Source organism: Oreochromis niloticus, linkage group LG1, assembly GCF_001858045.2.
Source record: "Oreochromis niloticus isolate F11D_XX linkage group LG1, O_niloticus_UMD_NMBU, whole genome shotgun sequence".
NCBI classification, from domain to species: Eukaryota; Metazoa; Chordata; class Actinopteri; order Cichliformes; family Cichlidae; genus Oreochromis; species Oreochromis niloticus.
Genome location: NC_031965.2, coordinates 34,692,344 through 34,712,162, shown reverse-complemented (window position 1 = coordinate 34,712,162; position 19,819 = coordinate 34,692,344). Strand labels below are relative to the sequence as shown.

The window sequence follows — 19,819 nt, the reverse complement described above, 5'->3', positions numbered from 1 at the left end:
ACAGAGATGGCCAGAGCTGAGCTGTGAGAATAAAGACCACCGAAAGATATTTCTACACTTAAGTGCTCTGTCGTTATTCTTAGTGGGAAATCAAGCATATTTTCAGTGGATGTTGCGAATCACCAAATTTATTTGCGATTCCCATGGATAGTATCTTAATATGGAGCCAAGGGTTTGTGGGAGACTGCCCAGTAGAAAGCCTTGAGGTTTCTTGTGAGTTCTTTTTTACTTTATGTGGTATTGTTGGTTTTACACCTCAGTAGATCAGTAGTAGTAGAAGCTCAGTAGAAACTGGCTTGGGTACCTTGTTGCTAATATTGATGAGTTGTAGAGGTAATGTTACAGAAGGTGGAATTTATTACCTTCTGGAAGGGCCAGGCTAGATGTTTGCCATTGCTCCCAATCTTTAATTTAAGATGACAAAAACTTTTGATCCACTATCATTACTTTCAACATAATGGTTCTAAGATGCAGGTCCTTATAGTGGCAGGGTTCTTAAATTTAATTAAATTAAGCACCACTCAACAAAATTATTAGCTGATGTTAGCTGTTGAGTCTAGTAGCAGCTTAAGAACTGCATGCTAGCGGCAAAAAGATCTAATAGGAGAGTTAAGTTCAAATGCACTTTGATGAGGCAGATTCAAACAGTAACCCAAGTAAATAGTTAATATCCTTTTATCAACTGGATACATAAACAAATTGCTAAGAATGCAAGACCGGTGTAAAGGTGGCAGTGGACTTGTATTATTTCTTAAACACTAAGATAATTTAAAGTTATAAATTGCTGTGACTTTATGAAGACTTATTTACAAAGAGAGCAGCAGGATCTGCACATGCCCTCTGGTTCACAGCAGTATACGTTTCCCATGCCAAATTTAAGCAGTCTTATAATATTGCTGTATTCTTATAAATGCATAACAACACAATGTCAAACATGTTGTGCCAGAGGGAAATCCAGTTCAGCAGGCCAGATCACAGAATACTTAAAGACTGTTCACAAGAGGGCAAGTGGGCAGTGGCAGAAAACTCAGAGTTACCACTGGAGAAGTCATGAACTAAGATTTAGGAGTAAATAGAAACGGAAACCGAGAATATATCATCAGCGGAGGCATCTGGATAGCAACCAGCACCACCACACCAATGATTAATTAAATCATTTGAATACCACTGGAGTTTTGCCTCCAAGTTCCTCGACTGAATTGATATGGAAATGTGATTATTTTATTCATGAATTAAGTAGATGAAAGCTAAAACAATGCAGTGAAGTCCTCAATATTAACTCGAGATGCCTTAGAGGAGTAGTGCTTAAAAAAAGGCAATTTAGACCATCAGTGATGTCTGTTGTTACCAAAGAAACTTTACAGCATTCTAGTTGGACAGTAATTACAAACACTGACTGACCACTTCTAAATATAGAAATGAATGTTCCCATATGGAAAACTCAGCTCAATTTGGCTGGGCTTAATCGAGTTGAATTTATTGAGGCTTAATAAACAGTCAATCAAAAATCACTAAACTCACAAGAATTACTTAGAAATCTGTGTCATGAAGCCATCAGCGCACACTTGTGCTACACTAGCTAAATTAACCTAGTGTTTAGGTTTTTGGGGTGTATTTCCCTCCAACCCCAAAAACCTCAAGTAAGTAGTGTTTCAAATATTGGCTTCCAAAATGAGACAAACAAGTAAGCGACCGGACAATCACATAATGCATTCATAGTCTGATTTCTCGACCAATTCGAGCTGCAGATGCTCGTGCTTCAGAAAAATTGGACTGCTTCTACAGAGGAAGCATACTATTGGAAAAAAAGGTAAAACAAACAGGGAACTGGAATATAAAACTGCTTAAAAAAAAAAAAAAAAAAACACGGTCAGGGAGCTTGTTTGTTTTGTTTCTGTCTAATAATACTGTCTATTTCAAATGTGTGTATAGAATGAGTACAACAACCTCAGGCACTTCGCTGTGACAGAAAGAACACACAGTTTTGTTTACCTGTGTGTGGACTGAAACACACAATCACTAATGAAAGAAGCGCATTAGTAAATAGAGATGGCACACATCTGTCACACAAACCAAACAAATTAGAATAATTAACTCCACAAAAGAGTAGACACAGAATCTTAGAAAGACTGAGGAGAGATGCATATACTGCATGGGAAGGATTTTCAGAAATACTCTACATAAGCCGCTTGAAAGTGGCTGCAGCCTATATTGCTATTAGATACTTGTGATTATAAAATTACAGATGAAAAGTTACAGATTACGATACTGAGGTGGATTATAGAAAAAAGCACAACCTGGCCGTTAAAGACAGCATGAAACCGCAATGCACGCAGACAAGGAAGTGGTAAAAGGGAAATAAAGAAGTGCTGAAATGGAACATGCTGTTAAGTGCTATAGTATATCTTCAGCTGCCGGGTGGACTGGCAGTAGTCTGCAGCAGGCCTGGCTGCTGCGTGCTGCCCCTCAGAGATACGGCCTCGCTAAATTTGACAAAGTGAAAAGCCATTTGCCAGAGAGCGCTGCTGTGAGTCCCTGCAGAATAGAAATGAATTTCAGCTCCGCTTCATTTGACTTTTTCCCCAAAATTAAAAGCACTGAGTTGTGACACAAGATGAAAAGTGCATCTCAGATCTTTCACTTTTTACTTTCTTTCCCATCTTTTCATTTTTTCTTTGGTACTTTTCAGTCTTTCATTTCATCCTGCTTATATTTCTACTTTATTTCATTTTTTGTATCATTCGACTTTTCCTTACTTCCAGTCATTTTTTTCTGAATTTCCATATTTCTCTGCTGTTTCTGTTCTTCCTTCCTTCTGTCTTTACATCCATTTGCCTTTTCTTTGTGTCCTTCATCCAAATCTTTCTTCCTGTCTTTATTTTTCTTCCTATTTCCACTGATTTTTACCTTCCATAATTCAATCTCGATGTTTTGCTCTTCATCTGTTTTTCCTTTCTTTGGGCCTCTGTTTTTCCCATCCTTCCAGTGTTCTTTATCTTATTCCTTTGAGCCTTCCTTGACCTTTTCTTTTCTTCCTTCCATTTATTCCATCTTCCTCATATAGCTCCTCCATTTCTTCTGTTTGCCTTCCTATTCCCCATTCTTTCTTTTTCAACTCTGCACTTTTCCCTCCTACCCTTTCTTCCTTCTTCCTGCTTCACTGGCCTTCTCTCCTTCATTATTGTAACTTTTTTTGTCATTGCTTCTTTCAGTTCCTTGTTTTTTCTGCCACCTCTGTGGATTCTGACATTCTCACTACTGGTTTTCATTCCTCTCACTCTCTCAGTCTTGCTGTCACTCAGGTAGTCTCACAAGTCAGAAGTGAATCATCTACAAACAAACAGCTTTTCACAAATCTCAGAGGTTTCTGTCAACACACCCCTGTCAGTAACACAATCAAAACTCAGCTACTTTCAAACACTGGAAATAACTTGAAGCAGTAGCAGATTTACCTGCACAGCTGCAAATCGGGTTGTCACACAGCATCACTATATCTGATTAATGTTGTGTGCTGAACTTCCCCTCCTATTCTTCCCGTTAATCTCTCTTCCTACTTAGAGAAGCTTGCTGCCCAATTTGACCAAAAGAGTCAGTTTATTATGACAGGGCTACAGTACTAGTCGCTGGTTGGGCATATTTGAAACCAAAAAATATTATTTGTGGACTGAAAAGAGAAAAAATGTTCTGGTGATGTAAACCTAGAATTTATAGCTGAGTGTTTAAAAAACACTAGTTTTGAACAGTGCTATGAAAGTTTACATGACTCAAGGTCACACACACACAATTCATTTGTGTTTGAGACAATTTTATTCAGTTTCATTCTTCTTTCTGTTCTTTATTCTTCTCCTCCAGACAAATGTTTTCCTTTGCCTATAACATACAGTGACTTATGAGTCTATTTATTGATTGACACGATCTTTTCCTCGAGCCTCTGTCTATATAAAATTTATATAAAACTTTAAGAGTTAAAAAAAAAAAACCCTCTGCTAAACCAAATGATGTGACGCTATTTCAAGGTCAGATCCCTCCCAGTGTGTCGGCTGGCAAAGCGCAGCACGAGGGAGGCAGCCTCAAGCGAGCATCACATCACAAAGGAACAAAACATTCAAAGACTTCCATAAAGTTAAAAAGCAAGCGATGGAATTTATCCACCACCCCCCAAAAAAGAAAGAAAAACTATCTGAATGGAATATAATCCCTTCTTTTCATGCCCCTACACAGACGAATGACTCCAGGCTCTATATCGTCCTCGGGAAGTTGGTCTCTGTGCAGCTCTGAGATTCATATTTTGATGAGAGAATTTCAAAGTGTCAGGGGTTTTAGCAGAAATATGTGGGGCGGGGGGGGGGAAGCATAAAAGTAATGCTAAGTCATTTTCAATCCAGTGTCTGGGAGAGAGAAATGTCTCCTGTGTACATTTTTACAGTTGGATCATTTCAAAAGGTCATCTAGTGGTAATAATGATGAGACCATGACAAGAATGTGAGGTGAACACAATAGAAGGAAGAGGAGTTGATGAGGCGAGAGTTTGATTTAGGGAAATGTTTTTCGGTCTGACAATGTGGCGGAAAAAGAAACCAGCAGGCCTGTAGAGAGAAAGACTGACAAAAAGAGAGAGGGAGGGAAACAGATGGAGTGAAGGAGGGTGGAATCACCTCCACGGAGGAGAACCAAGTGAAGAATTCAATTGCATGCTGCTGGCCACTATAATTGCAAAGGCGCCCTGACTGAGAAAGCGATACATTGTTCCTCAGCTCAGAAATATTATCCTCCGCCGGAGGAATCCTTATGAGTGAAGGAAAAAAAATCAATTGATATTAAAGGTGAGCCGTGGTGTGAGCTACAGGAGCCTCGGCTTGTCATAGCAGCCCCGTTTGATATCATGCCTGAAGAGCCAGGGAGGCTGGGGAAGATAAGTGGCCTGATTACCACTGCCTGTACGTGTGCAGAGGAGCATAATGAAATGAGTGCCGCATCGAATAAAGAAATATACATGCAGCCACATATGAAAATCAAACTCCTGTCGGTGACAGGTTGTCTCAGAGTTAAGCGTGGAATGTTTGTCTTTCTCTGTTTCGTGTGAATGCAATTCTAGATAATGCCTTAACCTCCCATCCCCTTTGCAAGTCATTTAAAAGAAAGCAAAAAAACAAAACGTGAACACAAACTAGCAAATCCTGCCAGCATGTGTTATTCTAAATGAGTTCTAATGCACACACGCAGGCCGACAATGACCCTGGAAACACAAATATGTTCCCAGTCGCTGTGCCAGGCTCCACTCAGATGTCCACACAAAAGACAGACAACAGCGTACACGCATAATTACAAACTTTGGGAACAGATGGGCATTATGGTTTCTAATGTGTAATGTGTGCTGTTTTTAGTCTCACACACACACACACACACACACACACACGAGCTCTAAAATGCTTGACAAACAGAATACACTGCTGTGCCTGTCATCAGATGAGCAGAGCATAAATGCAAACAAGATAAATATAAACTAGATCCAATCATTTAGACATATGCGAGAGCCAAGGTGAAGTCAGAGGAATCCACAATCATTAAAAATCTTAAAGCATGCACAGCTGTTCTTATGCATGCCAGCAAAGGTAAAGTGCCAAGGTCACTACGGGAGCTGCAGTCTGTGGTCTGTGTACCTTCAACTGCTTACACAGAATGCCGCTGTCACAGATGACATAAACTGTAAACATCCAGTCACATTCCTAATATCATGTTATACTGGTACAACGTCTGTAGGCGTTCATAAAGAATTAATGCTGCTTTTCAAAAATTATGATACCAGTGTCCTCTAGGGAATTGCTTTTGAAGTAAACCCACAGGTTAGGATAAAAGACAGTCTGATGATTTACTGAATATATTTCTACCCTATAAAAGAAAAATGTGACGGTGATTTTAAGTAAAACAGAGCTTCTAAAGTTTAAACTTCTTCAGCAGGCATGTTACTAATAAACTGTTTAGGTGACATTTCTTGGTTTCAAAGGATATTCAATACACTTTTAAGAGTTTATCTGGTAGTGGCAACAGATGCAATGTGGCTGTGTTTTAATTGCTTGCATCTCTTTATCTGTATTTATTAAACAGTGTACCTATTCTCCTACTATAATCTTGTTTCCCTTTCATTTTCTCTCCCCACTTCCTGGGAAAATGCTAATGCCAGGACCACAGCAGTCTCTAACTTCTAGTTTCTGTTGCTGGGGAGCAACTCGGGAGCTCCCTGGGTGATCTGTCTCTCCTCCGCCCACATGAGAGGGAAGGCTGTCATCAGTGGGAATTTCCGTCCAAAAGATTACTATGTTTAATCAGTAATTTGTCTTCTTTCCCAACATATAATTACAGACCTCGTGCTGTTCTCTGGTGGCTGAGTCTTGCATGTATCAGTTATGTTAGTTCTGTTTGGTCGTTTCAGACTGACAGACAAGCCAAAAGATAGGGAAGATTTGGCGGTAGTATTTTTGTCCGCTCAGATAACTTCCTAAGCACGTTTTCTGTCTCCTGCCTGTACTTTGTTCCTCTCTCAGACGTACGCGTGTTAGCCAAAATACACTTGCCAAGCCGAGATAGCAAACTTTAGGGAAAAAAAGCCACTACTGAGCCACTTTTCTCACTCACACCTTGCATTTTAGCACACTGCTACTATTCATAGAATGAATCCATGTTGTAGTCAGCAGCCACAATGGAACTATAACAAAACATGGTCTATGAATAACTCAGCAGGAAGCTTTTAAATGTTCTTTTTCTTATAAATATTCTTACAGTGGTGGATGTTCATATTAAAGACAGCAAAAGAGTATTTTATAAGATAAAATCAGGTAACGTATATGTAAGTGATTCCTATGAGCCAGACGTTCAGGCTTCAGATTAGTCTAAAACCTCCTTCCAGACACCTTTTTTTACCCGGATCACAGCTCTGACTATAAGCACAGAAGTACCACCCACCTGCTGTTCAACCCTTCTGTTTACGAAAGGCAGCGGATCAGATGTGTCAAATTAGGTCATTGGTTCTCAAACTATGGGGCATCAGTCCACTGCAGGTGGGCAGTCTTTCATAAACTGCATGATTAGAAAGGAAGTGCCAGGGACCAGTTCCTAGACTATCTGATAGTCATAGTTTTCTTCAGGTGTAAAGTTTTCCAGTTTACCGAGTGACCTTAAGTTTTCTTGAAGTCATAAATGCAAAACTGAGTGGATTGCATCAGCAATCAAAACACACTCTCACCAGACGGTGAGTGGCTGGTGCATACAAATATTTCATGCACAAATCAGTGCCTGAATTTGCTCATACTTTGTACTAAAGCATTTCACTACTAGTACTACAAATTTCATGGCACTAGTCTGCAGATGCTGGAAAATCTGGATTTGTTTTTTCACTTGTATTTAGTTTCTTATCTTGGAATGACAGACTAGCTGCACCAGGTCACCGTGCTGTTTTCTTGTTTTTCTTATAGTCTCTCTGGTGGAAACATTTACCTCTCCTGGCTTTCTCTTTGGAGACAATTGTTTCAGTTTCTTCAGACTTGGGTTTTGTCCTGGTTTCTCACCTGGTTGTTAACATGCTTCTTTATATTGAGGTAGTATGCAAATAGTGTAGAAGCTACACATTTTGTGCTAGTCTATTGAGTCAGAATGATTCTGACATATGCACAGTGGTAAGAACCAAATAGGCCAGTGTGTATGTTTCATAAATCTGATGGTAAATTTAGGGTAAGAATGTTTCCATACACATATTAATAATTAGTATTTTTTTTAGTGTACAAAGCATATGACATTTACAGAAAAAATGCCAAAAGACTTATTTTAAATGAGAAAAGAAGTGCAAATTGTTTAATCAAAAAAAAAAAAAAAAAAGTGGGCATCTTTTGTTTGCTGTCAGGATTCTTTGGGTTTAAGGCAGAACTTGAGTACTGGGAAAAGTGCGTCTATTGTAAAGCCTGGGCTTGTACACTGTCAAGAATAACTATGAACAAACAGAGAATAGATGCCAAGATGCCTCTTCTGAGTACATGTCGCTGCAAACACAAATCCCACACTCACCTAACACTCTGAATGTAGCAGCAGGAAGTGTTGATATACCTTAATATACAAGGGATGAGACAGTCTTTTGTTAAATTGAGGGCTTGGATGAACTGAGCGCCACAGGTTCAAATATTTGATCTCTAGTTGGATCCGTTTCTTCTACTCCACCCGAGGTTGTTTAGCCTCCCAGTCTGCTTTTTCTTTGGTGTTATTAGCAACCTGTAACGCGAAGACACTGTACAACAGAGTTGGCCAACAACACTGACAGTGAGACAAAGAAACGACAGGCCAAACCAATCAGACATTGCTAATGGGGCCCCTGGCACAGAGAACAGCTTGTAACCCAGAAGAAGAAGTAGAGGTGTGTCAAAGGAAGACAGATACACAGAGACACCCACTTTGTGAGAATACATAAAAGCAGAGCAGATATTGGCATAAGCGTGAGCAGAGGATGCATCTGAGTACGGGTGATGTGTCAAGTGTTAATGCATGCAAAGTGCATGAGTGTGTGTGAGTGATGTCCATTTCCCTGCAGGTTAAGGTCAGTAGCCATCCCTCCAGAGCTTTTACTGTCACAGACCACTGAGCTCGACATTTCCTGCCCACTACCAGGCCATTTGGCAAACAGCAGGGTTTAGCACACTCTCAATCTGTGTGTCTTTGTGTGCGTGAACGTGGATTTCAGGGTGTGAGTGAGGCAGAAGATACAGAAGGAAGTGTCTGCATGTTGGCGTGAAAAATGTGTGTTTCTGTTTGTGTTTAATAGTATGAAGTGAAGGATGCACATGTAAGTTAGAAAATATTGTGACTGGATGTGCATGGATGTGTGTACACTCTTGGGTCAGAAGGATTCTAACACCCATCTGTTTCATGCTGCTTAAGGTGTCACTTTGCTCCTCTGAAAGGGCCAATCTGTAGATTATTGAACAGTGTCCTACTACTGACCTTTGAATCCACTGAATGTAGAGGCACATACCTATTTCAATGATCTCATCAGGCGCCTGTGTGTTATAATCTTGCAGCACAGCTACTGAAATGAGTATTACAGCTCCACGAGTTGATGCCACTGCCACATATTGTAGCCTTTCTGTCTCAGCAAATAGACAAATACACATCATGCTTTCAATAAAATGTATGCTTGAAGGCAGGCGTGCATTTAAACACAAAACAGCCACCTGATGCAAACCGACTGACACAGATAAGGCCATTTTTTCTCTCCACCCTGTGCTGTGCTCCAATGGAAAATACACAGATTCATGAAGAAGTAATGAGAATGATACTTCAGTTATTCTTTTTGTATTAAATCTATTATACTAAAAACAGCTGCTCTGAAATAATTCAGCCTGTAGCCAATACCAATCATTTGCTCAAAAGAAAATTGTGTGCTTCATCTGGAATAAAGAGAACTGCATAGTGACTATGCAATCACAAACAGAGCCACTTATTTTGTAAACTAGAGGCTCTTGGATTGACATGATCACTACAAAAGAGAATGTTTGCTCTGGTAGCTTCTCATCCAAAGTGCTATTAAAAAAGTAAATGGAGGGAATTCTGTTTTACCTCATTAGAATGCAAATGTATGCAACAAGGCATGCAAAAAATAATCAGTATTTAATCATCAACTCCATATGGTATATTGGTTATTTATGCCTCAACTAGATATTGTTCTTGAGACATTATAAAGAATTACATTACCCAATAACTTCATTATCCAGTTGGATTTTCCATAACAATATTTTTTCTTTGGATTCAACATTTCTGGAGGTGCTTTGAACTTGTTAGCCTTTAAGTATTAAGGAGTTAGCAATTTCTTGCTATGGGTTTTCTTATTACTATGCAAATCTATGCAGACTGGCATTACAAAATTTAATGAAATCATCTACTCCATATGGCGCTCCTGTTGTGTTAGTATGATTTTTCTTTTTTTTTACTACTTGTTCTTCTTGGCAAAATCAAGGTGATGCCAAACAAAACAAAAAACAAATGTGGTTGCTTGTGCATTTTTTATTAATCTAAGAGTTGATTATCCCACTCCATCTCACTTTTGGACCCCATGGCTAATGCGTGCATTAATGTCCTATATTTTATGTTCCAATAGCTTTTGTAAAATAGGGCAAATTCTTATTAGCTTTATAAAATTAATACCAAAAAACTCCCGAAACGAAGGTTTTCATTTTGATATAAATCATTTTTTGCAAACTTCGAAAGATTTCAGTGAGCTGATATTATAAACAAACCTGCCTAAAGTTTTATATCAGGGGTTAGCTTGAGTTTTTGGGCCTCCACCAGAGGCAGCATATATTGAGCTGAAAGCTGCTACACATTGCATCAAGCTACACTGTGGGTGTTAATTCTCAGCGGGACTGACGCTACAGAGAGAGCAACTTAAGTCTGTCTTGGTGTTGTGTTAATGAAACTTTATGTTTGGACCCTGGAAGTTATTGATTAACATTACCCAGATTTTCCAATTAGATTTAACAAGTTGGTTTCCAGCCAACTTCATGCTTAATATATAGAATGAAATAAGGTAATCTTTCTGTTGCTTTTTACCTCCATACCTCTTTCAGACTCACTCCCTCGCCTCTCTCTGACCCCTCTAACCTTACCCATTCTCTACTTTTCTACCTCCTTTCGTTCTGCCTCTAAGGAGGCATGTTTGTTGCTGTACTATCCAATTGGGGGCCCCTCTTGACCCACGCCTTATCTCTGATTGATGACTGACAGCCTCCACAGTGTGGACCACAAATGCAATTTTTCCATTAACCTCATTCTCACATAGGGCCAAGTGTGTGTGTGTGTGTGTGTGTGTGTGTACGTGTGTTTGTGTGTGTTTGTGCGTGTCAAATGTGAATGGCATCTATATGCAAAAGAGAAGCCTAACAAAAGCCAAAGGATCCTTGAGTTTTATAACAGAGCCGCTATTTTTGATGGCTACATGCTCTTTTTGCATGTACTTAAGAAATGCATGTAATTTGCGTGAATAGTTGAACACACTGCAAATTGAGCAAAATTTAAAGCGACAGATGAAACAAGTGATACAGACAGAGTAAGAATAAAATAGACTAAGACAATGTCACAGTGGTAAGGATGCCTGAGTAGCTGAGCACATTAGGGACACAACATTAATAGCAAGTGTGTGACATAAGCAACATAAGCAGCTAATTCACTTTCACAGCCATTCATGACTTCTTGGATCCCCAAATTGCTATGCCTGCTGCGTATTATTGCACGTTTGTCAGAAGGATGTCACCCCATGCTCCCCAGGGTGTGCTTGATCTGACTCACCCCCACAGCCCTGGGAGCGCCTTTTCTCTCATGCAAAAAATCAGCACACAGTCGACCGATGAACTTTTGTAAGCTGCTACATATCAAGGGAAGCTGTGCTTATCCACTGACTCAAGCTAAGAAAATAATCTTGGTAATTTATTTGCAACTATTATTAGCGCACCGAGAGGCCAGCAGCACTGTAATAATGCGCTTTTGCTGATTTTTCTCCTCTTGCCACATGGCTTACATACATATTTAAGCTGCATAGTTTGATTTTACAGCTTCATACGCTATTTAACAGGCTTCTAGTTTATTACAATAGTAAAAGGTTCCTGCACATCAACAATGCATTAAAGCTGCATATAATAATATCCCGATCACCAACTAAAATCAAAGCTCCCCCATCCAAAAGCTTATTTTTCCCCACTCAGGTGCACACATGATACAGATTTATTGCATCATTCTTTACCTATGCATAATACAGGAATCTGTGATATAATGTTTTGTAGATTCAGGTTGATGATAAAAAAAAAACAGATGCTTTGTAGTGCCCACTACTGAAGCGAGATGCAGGAATATAAGTGTAAGTGGCATGTCTGCGCCAACACATCCAAGTTCCTCCAGGGCAGTGAATTCAAGCCAGGGTTTCTGTAGGAACTGGATTAAAAAGCTGTGATAATAAACCTCATAAATAACTGCAAAAAAAGAAAATAAATATGGTGATTTGTATTCAGGGGAAACTGTTAAAATTACATTACAACTATATCTCCATCTGCATTTAATTCAAAGGAGCTAAATGTAGCTTCTAACATCCTGCTGTTTAGAATAGCTTCTAAATTGAGTCTCTCAAAATTGACTATTCCAGATATTTTGGTGGAAATGACTCAAAAGATGCATTAATTCCTCATGCAGGTATTTTTATATGATTTTGTATGAGGGAGTGCAACCCAGTTCTTTTGCAAATAATTTTCTTTTCTAAACCTTTGCTGAATGTCAGAGCTGATGTCAAAAAGCCCTGCGGTAACTTATATCATAAGCTTATATGCGGAACCAACAGCACAACATTGCAGGCTATTCATGGGTGCAGCATCTCATTCTCCCCAGTGAAATGAATTGATGCAGGGACTTTAAGTGTTAGCGTAACATTTGCAGGAAAGACACGATGAATAATACACACGTACGCCAACACGCAATCCTGTAAATAACTGCACCCACAGAAAAACATGCACATTTCATATAGAGACTGAGATGTCATGCAAAGACATATATGTATGTATGCATAGAACACGTATTCTGTTTTAGAAACATTATGGGAACCGAATTATATACACGTAGAAGAGAAAATGGGAGTGCACAAATCAGGCCTTAACTGCATGTGAAAGCTCAGCATGCCCATGTGTCTTTTCTGCCTGCAGACCAAACACGAGACGCTGGTGATGCAGAAGCAACTGGACAGCTGATACATGTATACACACACAACTTTCTCTCTCTCTCTCATACACACACACACACACACACACACACACACACACACACACACACACACACACAGTATACACTATATTTCTTATTGTTTCTTTTCCTCTCCCCTCACTCATATTTTTTTTTCCTCTTCCCATCTTGGGCTTCTTTACTGACACAATATGATACGAAGCTTCAAATATGAAGCTTCAAACTGAGTAAACAAAGGTGTGAGTGAGAGAAAACTGGTAAGTTGGAGGAAAAAAAGAAAAAAGAGATTTTTAAAAAAGAAAAAAACAGAAAAAAAAAGAAAAACGAACACGAGATTATGAGCCAGCAAGACTTATTACAAAGCAATAAGAAAGGAAAAAAAGTAAAGGTGAGAGGCAGTGGAGGATACATGGTAATAGAGGATGAAGTCTACAAATTCTGTGGCCATTTGACCCCAAGAAACGCTAAGCTTAGCACCAGCCGCATGAATAAACAACCCTGGCATTCCTGTCTTACAGGAAAATAAAATCCTCTTCACATAAGCTTTCAGGTGGTACCGCTTGAAAAGATTTCTCACATTTACTGATATTCAGACAGAAGAGCAAAACACCTGCCTCACCTGCAACACCCCTGTTTGAAATGCTGTCTCCTTTCAAATCTTTATCACAGCTTTGTAAATGGCATTCACAGTGCAAGTACACCTAAAATGTTCAGTGGGTAGCTGCATAAGTAACCAACTATTTTCTACCAGGCTTGTCACATTAGCTTAAAACTGTGACTGTTATTTTTTTATCTAAAAATTGTGTGAATTTCTAGGTCTGAAAACATTTGCCCAAATGTTATGTTCTCAACAAAAGGGTCAGAGGAGGGGAGGAATAATTATCATAAAGTATCTGGCTAAAGAAAAAGTCAAACAAAGCAGATTCACAAATAAAACAGCATTTTAATAAATGGGAAATAGCTAGGCTATGCCAATCAAAGGCCTAAAACAAAAGCACAAAAAGGAAAAACATCTTGAAATGAAAAATTCTAAAAGAAAAATACAAAAACGCTTCTTCCTAGCAACAGGACAAAGCCACTCACTGGTAGCTCAACACTGGCCCACACTTTGAGCTGGCAAACTTCTCACACCAGTTTTAAGCCAGTGCTGATTACTAAGTGGAAATTGGCTCCAGAGGAAACAAGGGCTGGCAGGATAACCCACACAGCCTGCTTGGGCTGTAACAGTGATTATATGTCAGTCATGCTTCCTTTCATAAGCCCCAGTGGGCCAAATATAAAACTTATTATTATTATTTCAAGTTTTAAGCAAAATTAGTTTTATTATTCATCACAAGCACAGCTTTCAAGAGTCCATTATATCGGTCTTTGAAATTTATATATCACAACTTATGTCTACTTTAGACCAGATAAGACGAGGTATTTTTGATGATAATGACAGCAAAACCATAAAAAATATCAGATGAAAAACAATGTCCAAGGAGTGACGAAGTACTCTGTGTACCTAGTTGTGTGTTAAATAGCTACTGTTTGACAGGCACTTAGTAAACTTTAGTCACAGCTTTCGGAAATGTCCATATTCCACCACTTCCATCAGTTGGATTCAAGTCAACACTAGCACACGCAGGGAAATGGAAACTATGACACTTGGAGACTACACTCATGCTATAGCCTTGTTAAAAGCTAATTCTTCTTGAAAATTTAGATAATCTAAAGAAAGAGTTCCTGTTTGACCTTCAGATACAGATGTACAGACAGCAATCATCACTTTATATACACTGCACAGAAAACAACAGATTATCCTGCAAGAGTTGATTTTATAACAAACTTCCATTTCAAAAATGTTATCTCTGTATTTTTTCAATTCTGAGAAGACAAATATGGTCTATTATTACCTTTTATAAATTCCTATGTGACTACTCACAGGTGAGGTGAGGTCATGTATTTCTCACCTATGGAATCAGTCCTATGATGAAAATTAGCACACTGAATTAAGCTGTTACGTTAAGGTAGCAAGCTGTCAGCTATTGAATAATCTTATTGTGCAAAACTCAAACCTCTCTTTCAACCATAAAAAGATTTAGTGAGTGTGTCATCACTGTCACAAAACACCAGAATTTCCTTCAGGTTTCTCAGAACTAAAGTTGAAGTAAGACCGTTCACACATTTATTTGGACTGCGTGAGACTGAAAACATCAAACTCAATGCGATAGGCTTTTGTTGATGGGTTTCACACAGAGTCGTGCCTGCTACCATCAGAGTCCAGGTTCACAGCAAGCTTTCACGCTGCCTACAAATCAACTTTCAACAGTGTTATTGTTAGAAAAATTTCTGAGCCTGACTCCTACTCCTAACAGGAGTCTAGCTTTGAACACTGAATTCATAAAAGCAGTGCTGCCAGCTAAACATACTCATACTGTTTTCCTTTTGAGAACAATCCCTCTGCACCCAAGATGCTGATATGTAGATATCCTATTAACAAATACAAACACACATATTTAAAATCCTCTCTGTTTGATCCCAGCTAAAAATCAATGGTTGTTCCGAAATGGACAGATCACAGAGAGCTTGGTAAGTACCTAATCTATGCTTTCAGTCGTTCAGCAACCCTAAAGATTTAGATCAATGACTCCGAATACCTATGCTGTTTCTTGAAGGTGTGCTTGAAAAGAGTGAAAATAACATAAATTTTATACACCTGTGTTGTCACCCACAGTACTTGAATGTCCTGTGCTGGAACTAATGCCTCAATTCCATTGGGGGAACGCCTTTGGGCTCCTGATATAATGGCCGGTAAAACTGATTCGACTTGATCCTAATTGCTAAAGCCAATGCTTGCTATCATACCACTGCCTAATGTTTTGGATACCTGCTAAAAGCAGTACCTTGGTTTGGGTTGTGGGGTCAGGGCTGAGAAGCCCAGACTTCCCATCTCTTTCACCTGATGAAGTCAACAGAACGACATCATCTGCAAAGAGAAAGATGAAATCCTAAGGCCCTAAGATGGAGAACCTCCACCACTTTGCTACGCCTAGATATTCTGTCCACGAAAACGATGAACAGAATCAATGTTCTGTGACTGGCAGCTCTGACAGAGTACAACACCCACTGGAAACACCCACTCTCATTATGATTGTACAGGAACCAAATGGCCTGTAGCAATGGGCCAGACACCCCATACTCTGGCACATCCCAAGGGATGCGTTCAAATGCCTTCTCCAAGTCCGCAAAACACAAGTGGTCTTCAAGAAGATGAAGAGCTGATCCAGTGTTCTGTGACCAAGACAAAGACCACACTGTCCCCCCGTGTGCTATATGACTAAAATACATGCTTAGTCAAATTTTGACAGAAACCAAGTCAAGCAGCACAGAGTGAGAGACTGAGGCACAGCATAAAGCATCAGGTCAGTTTTCATAATAAAAGAACACATGCAGACCAAACCCTTATCTTCTGAAATGCGCTCAGTCGCTAGCTGGCAAGACAAGTTGTAAACAAAAACTGTAACTGAGTCAAATGGGCGTGGGAGCTTCCTTCTTTAACAATTATTCAGAATTAAGAGAGATGATGAGTTACGTCTTCACAGAGCTTGCAAATGTCCAAACCTTTCAGTGAGTGTGGCCCTCATTGAGCTGAAGAATATTTGTGAGCCCCTAAAGTTAAAAATATACATGTTTGTCTCAGAACCAAATATTTCTCTCTAAAATTCTCTCACTTCACAAATGATTTTCTGCTGATTTTTTCTGACATGATCTTTTCCATTTCTGGCTCTCTGTTTGTTTCTCTCTGTCTGTTCTGTCTGCTGATCTTTTTCCAGGCAACCTATTTGATCCCGTCTAGTGTTCATCATACCTCTGAGGATATGTCCTCTCTTGTGTGCCTTGTTCTAGTACTGTCTTATAGACCTAGCTTCAAAAACACAATTCATCATACAGCAACAGAATAGGATGCTGTACAACAAAGAAAATGAAAATCATTCCAGCATGTATGTATCTCTACCCTTCATCTGTGTGATCCACAGAGCTGCCGGCCATCTCTGATACAGAATTAAACCTCAGACATGATTGCCATTCAGGGAGGTAGTTTGTGGAGAAAATTGACTGGGTTTAATCCTCGTCTGCAAGCCTGGCCCTTGGCAAGGTAAAATAAGATGCAGGAGTTTCTGCTTGTTTAGATGTTGATGGATGAATAGTAATTAAAACCTTACCACACATGAATAACAAACAGTGGTAAGCAGGACTGAGTAGTGTGAATGTTTTAAGGTTGGATGCGGGAATTGCCTTGCGGGAGTAAGGGTGGGTGTATAGTTGGCATTGAGAGGTTACTGTACATCTTTGAGGCTGACACATGCAACTGCACAATAGGTGAGGTCATAGCTTATGTAATCCTCCTGAAATATGAAACTTAACATCAGAGTAGCTAAAGCAATACAATATGAAGATCTGTAGAACTGTGACAAGTTATGGTTCTCCCACAATTTCCTGGTTATTTCTAAGATCGCTGATACTGAAACAGTGTGGCTCAGTTTAGATGTCTTGTTTTCAGTAACACATGTGACTAGGCAAACTCCAGAGCACGAACTCTACCTGCAACCCATTTTGAAACCATGTAAAAAATAAAAAAAAAAAGACTCTAAACACTGTGCGGTGAAGAGCTGTGCTTTGAGCTAGTATGAGTTACACCCAATAGTTTAGTTCAGTATCATCAATTGTCATCGTGTTGAAAGAAACATAAATCCAGCCAGATTTGAAAAGTGAATACGTGGGCATGGAACAAGAGTGGCTTTAGTGAGGACCTCGCCTTTTTTAAATACCACCTCCACCCACCTACCACCTTTTTGTTTATGTACCTCTGATGCAGGTGTTTGTTGATCTGAAATGCTAGGAATAACCCTGGAGCAGCTTATATAAAAATTCCAGATATAAGCCTGATAAAAACCATAAAATCTAAATGTCTGTTTTAAATTTGAATAAAGACTTTTAAACAAGAAGAGAAGCTGCTAGCGGAGAACACTATCACCACTGGAGAGACATTCTTATTATTATATAATAAATATAGTGTATTGCAACCAGCAATCAGCTTTTGATGTTTCATTACTGCTAACATTTTAACTCATTTTACTCCCGTCCCAGTTGATAGAAATAACAAATATAGAAGAAGTCCTTTTCTTTTTTTTTTAAATGCAGAGTGAGCAATCCACTTGCTGCCCACTTTCTGCCTCTACAGCAAAATTCCACTTATAGCTACTTGACATCTAGAATAAAATAACCAGTAGATTATGATTGTCATCATGTGTAAGATGCAATTACTTCATAGGCCAAAAGCTCTTAAATGCTTTGATTTCAACCATATTTACATGGGGGTAGTATACGTTTACAACACTTGAGCACTTGAATCCGATGTTGTACTGAAAACAAACGTCTGTAGATAACAGATGACAGTCAGATACAGTTACATTAATGCTTACCTGGTTGGAGTACCGCATACTGACATTGCGCTGGTCTTGTCCTGGCACATAGCGATGAATGGGATCAATATCTTTGGGACTGATCAGCTCATCCACTGAAAAGTGAGTGTACACAAACATACCACGAAAGGTAGATATGAATACCATTAAAATGTATGGGAATATTGTGGGATACTGACGTATGACTATTGACAAGTAACTAAGTGTAAATGCATAAAGACTTAAAGAAAAACAAACAAACACACAAACACTTGGTCCTTGGATTCATGTGAGACAAGTATTAAGGAATAGCTACAAAAATAATTCATAATGAAAACTATTGTCTAACACACAGAATCTGTGATAATAAATCTCCTGCTTAAGGTCATATTAGTTTTAAGTTAATCATGACCTTGCAGAGTAATGTCAGAGTACACTGAATGAATGCATCGATTCAAGTCGTCATACTAAGCACACAGACAGACAGACACACAGACATACCCAGTAGCTTGGCAATGTTGTACAGGGCCTGACCCCACAGGAAGACTTTCCCATCACGGCCAGAGTTGCTAGGGAAACGCTTCTGGCTCCCATGCTTGTTCTGCTCCGCCTCCACAAAGTCAGCCGGTACATAGTAGTACTTGGGGATTATAGCGTGGCCTGGCATGAGAGATGAGAAGTGTAAGCTCTATGTGCATAAGACTACATCTTCTCTGGAAAAGTTTCTTTGAGCAAAAAATAATCTTTACTTCTTACACAGTATAAAAACTATGGACTTCAGTAACTTTGCACTGGTCGCACACAGGGAAAGCAGCAACAAATCAGATAGCAGTACAGATGCTGAGTTTAACCTTTGAACCACTGCTGTACTTAAGATCACCTTTACATGTTTGAATTTAGATGCACTAGAAACAATTTGGGGTTCATTATCTTGCTTGTGGACACTTTGCAGACTGGAGGAGCCTGGATTTAAACTACCAACCTTCCAACTGGTGGACAACCAGCTGTAACTCCTGAGGCACAGATGAGATACAGGCAAAGAACTTAAAAGTGTATTTTTTAATTTGTTCCTAAACTAAGTTTTATTATGAAAGTAATACACAGATACACAGATTTGAGAGCGTGGAAGGAAAAAACACTTCCCGACCTTTGTAGAAAAAAGAGTTAAGGATCATTTATTTTTAGCACCACTAGCAACTCAAAGTTTCTGAAATAATAAAAAAAAACCTCAAAGAAATTCTTTATTTTATACATGCTCTGTAGCACAAAATTAAGGGTAGCAGTACAACACAAATCCTCCATTTAAAAACCCAAATAAAAAAATAAAATAAAATCAGATAACTATAAATGGCTACGTGAGACACCCCTGTACTTTTAGCTTAATTCAAAAACCAAAACTAATGCTAATAAAAATTCTCTTTAGCAGTATTGGGTTTACCATGTTAACCATCTAAGTCTAGCACTTTAGCATGACATTTCACACATAGTGGTCGTGACTGGACCTACAGTTAAGAACACAAAATCTTTCTGTGCCCACTCTTAATGACTTATACAGATACATCATTCCTGTCTGCTTGTTACACAAAAATACACATGTATACCAAATACACATGACTCAG

General features: G+C 39.1%; 1 protein-coding gene across 4 annotated transcripts in view; it reads right to left on the bottom strand.

The window, feature by feature from the left end:
- Positions 1–19,819, bottom strand: part of phkb (phosphorylase kinase, beta) — a 92,033-nt gene that overhangs the window by 28,711 nt on the left and 43,503 nt on the right. For all 4 annotated transcript variants that reach the window (XM_013276152.3, XM_013276172.3, XM_013276186.3 and 1 more), the window contains 2 exons: positions 18,702–18,860; positions 18,222–18,316 (listed from right to left, as the gene is read on the bottom strand). In XM_013276152.3, coding sequence (XP_013131606.1) covers positions 18,222–18,316; positions 18,702–18,860 — 254 coding nt within the window. The remainder of the gene's footprint in view (positions 1–18,221; positions 18,317–18,701; positions 18,861–19,819) is intronic.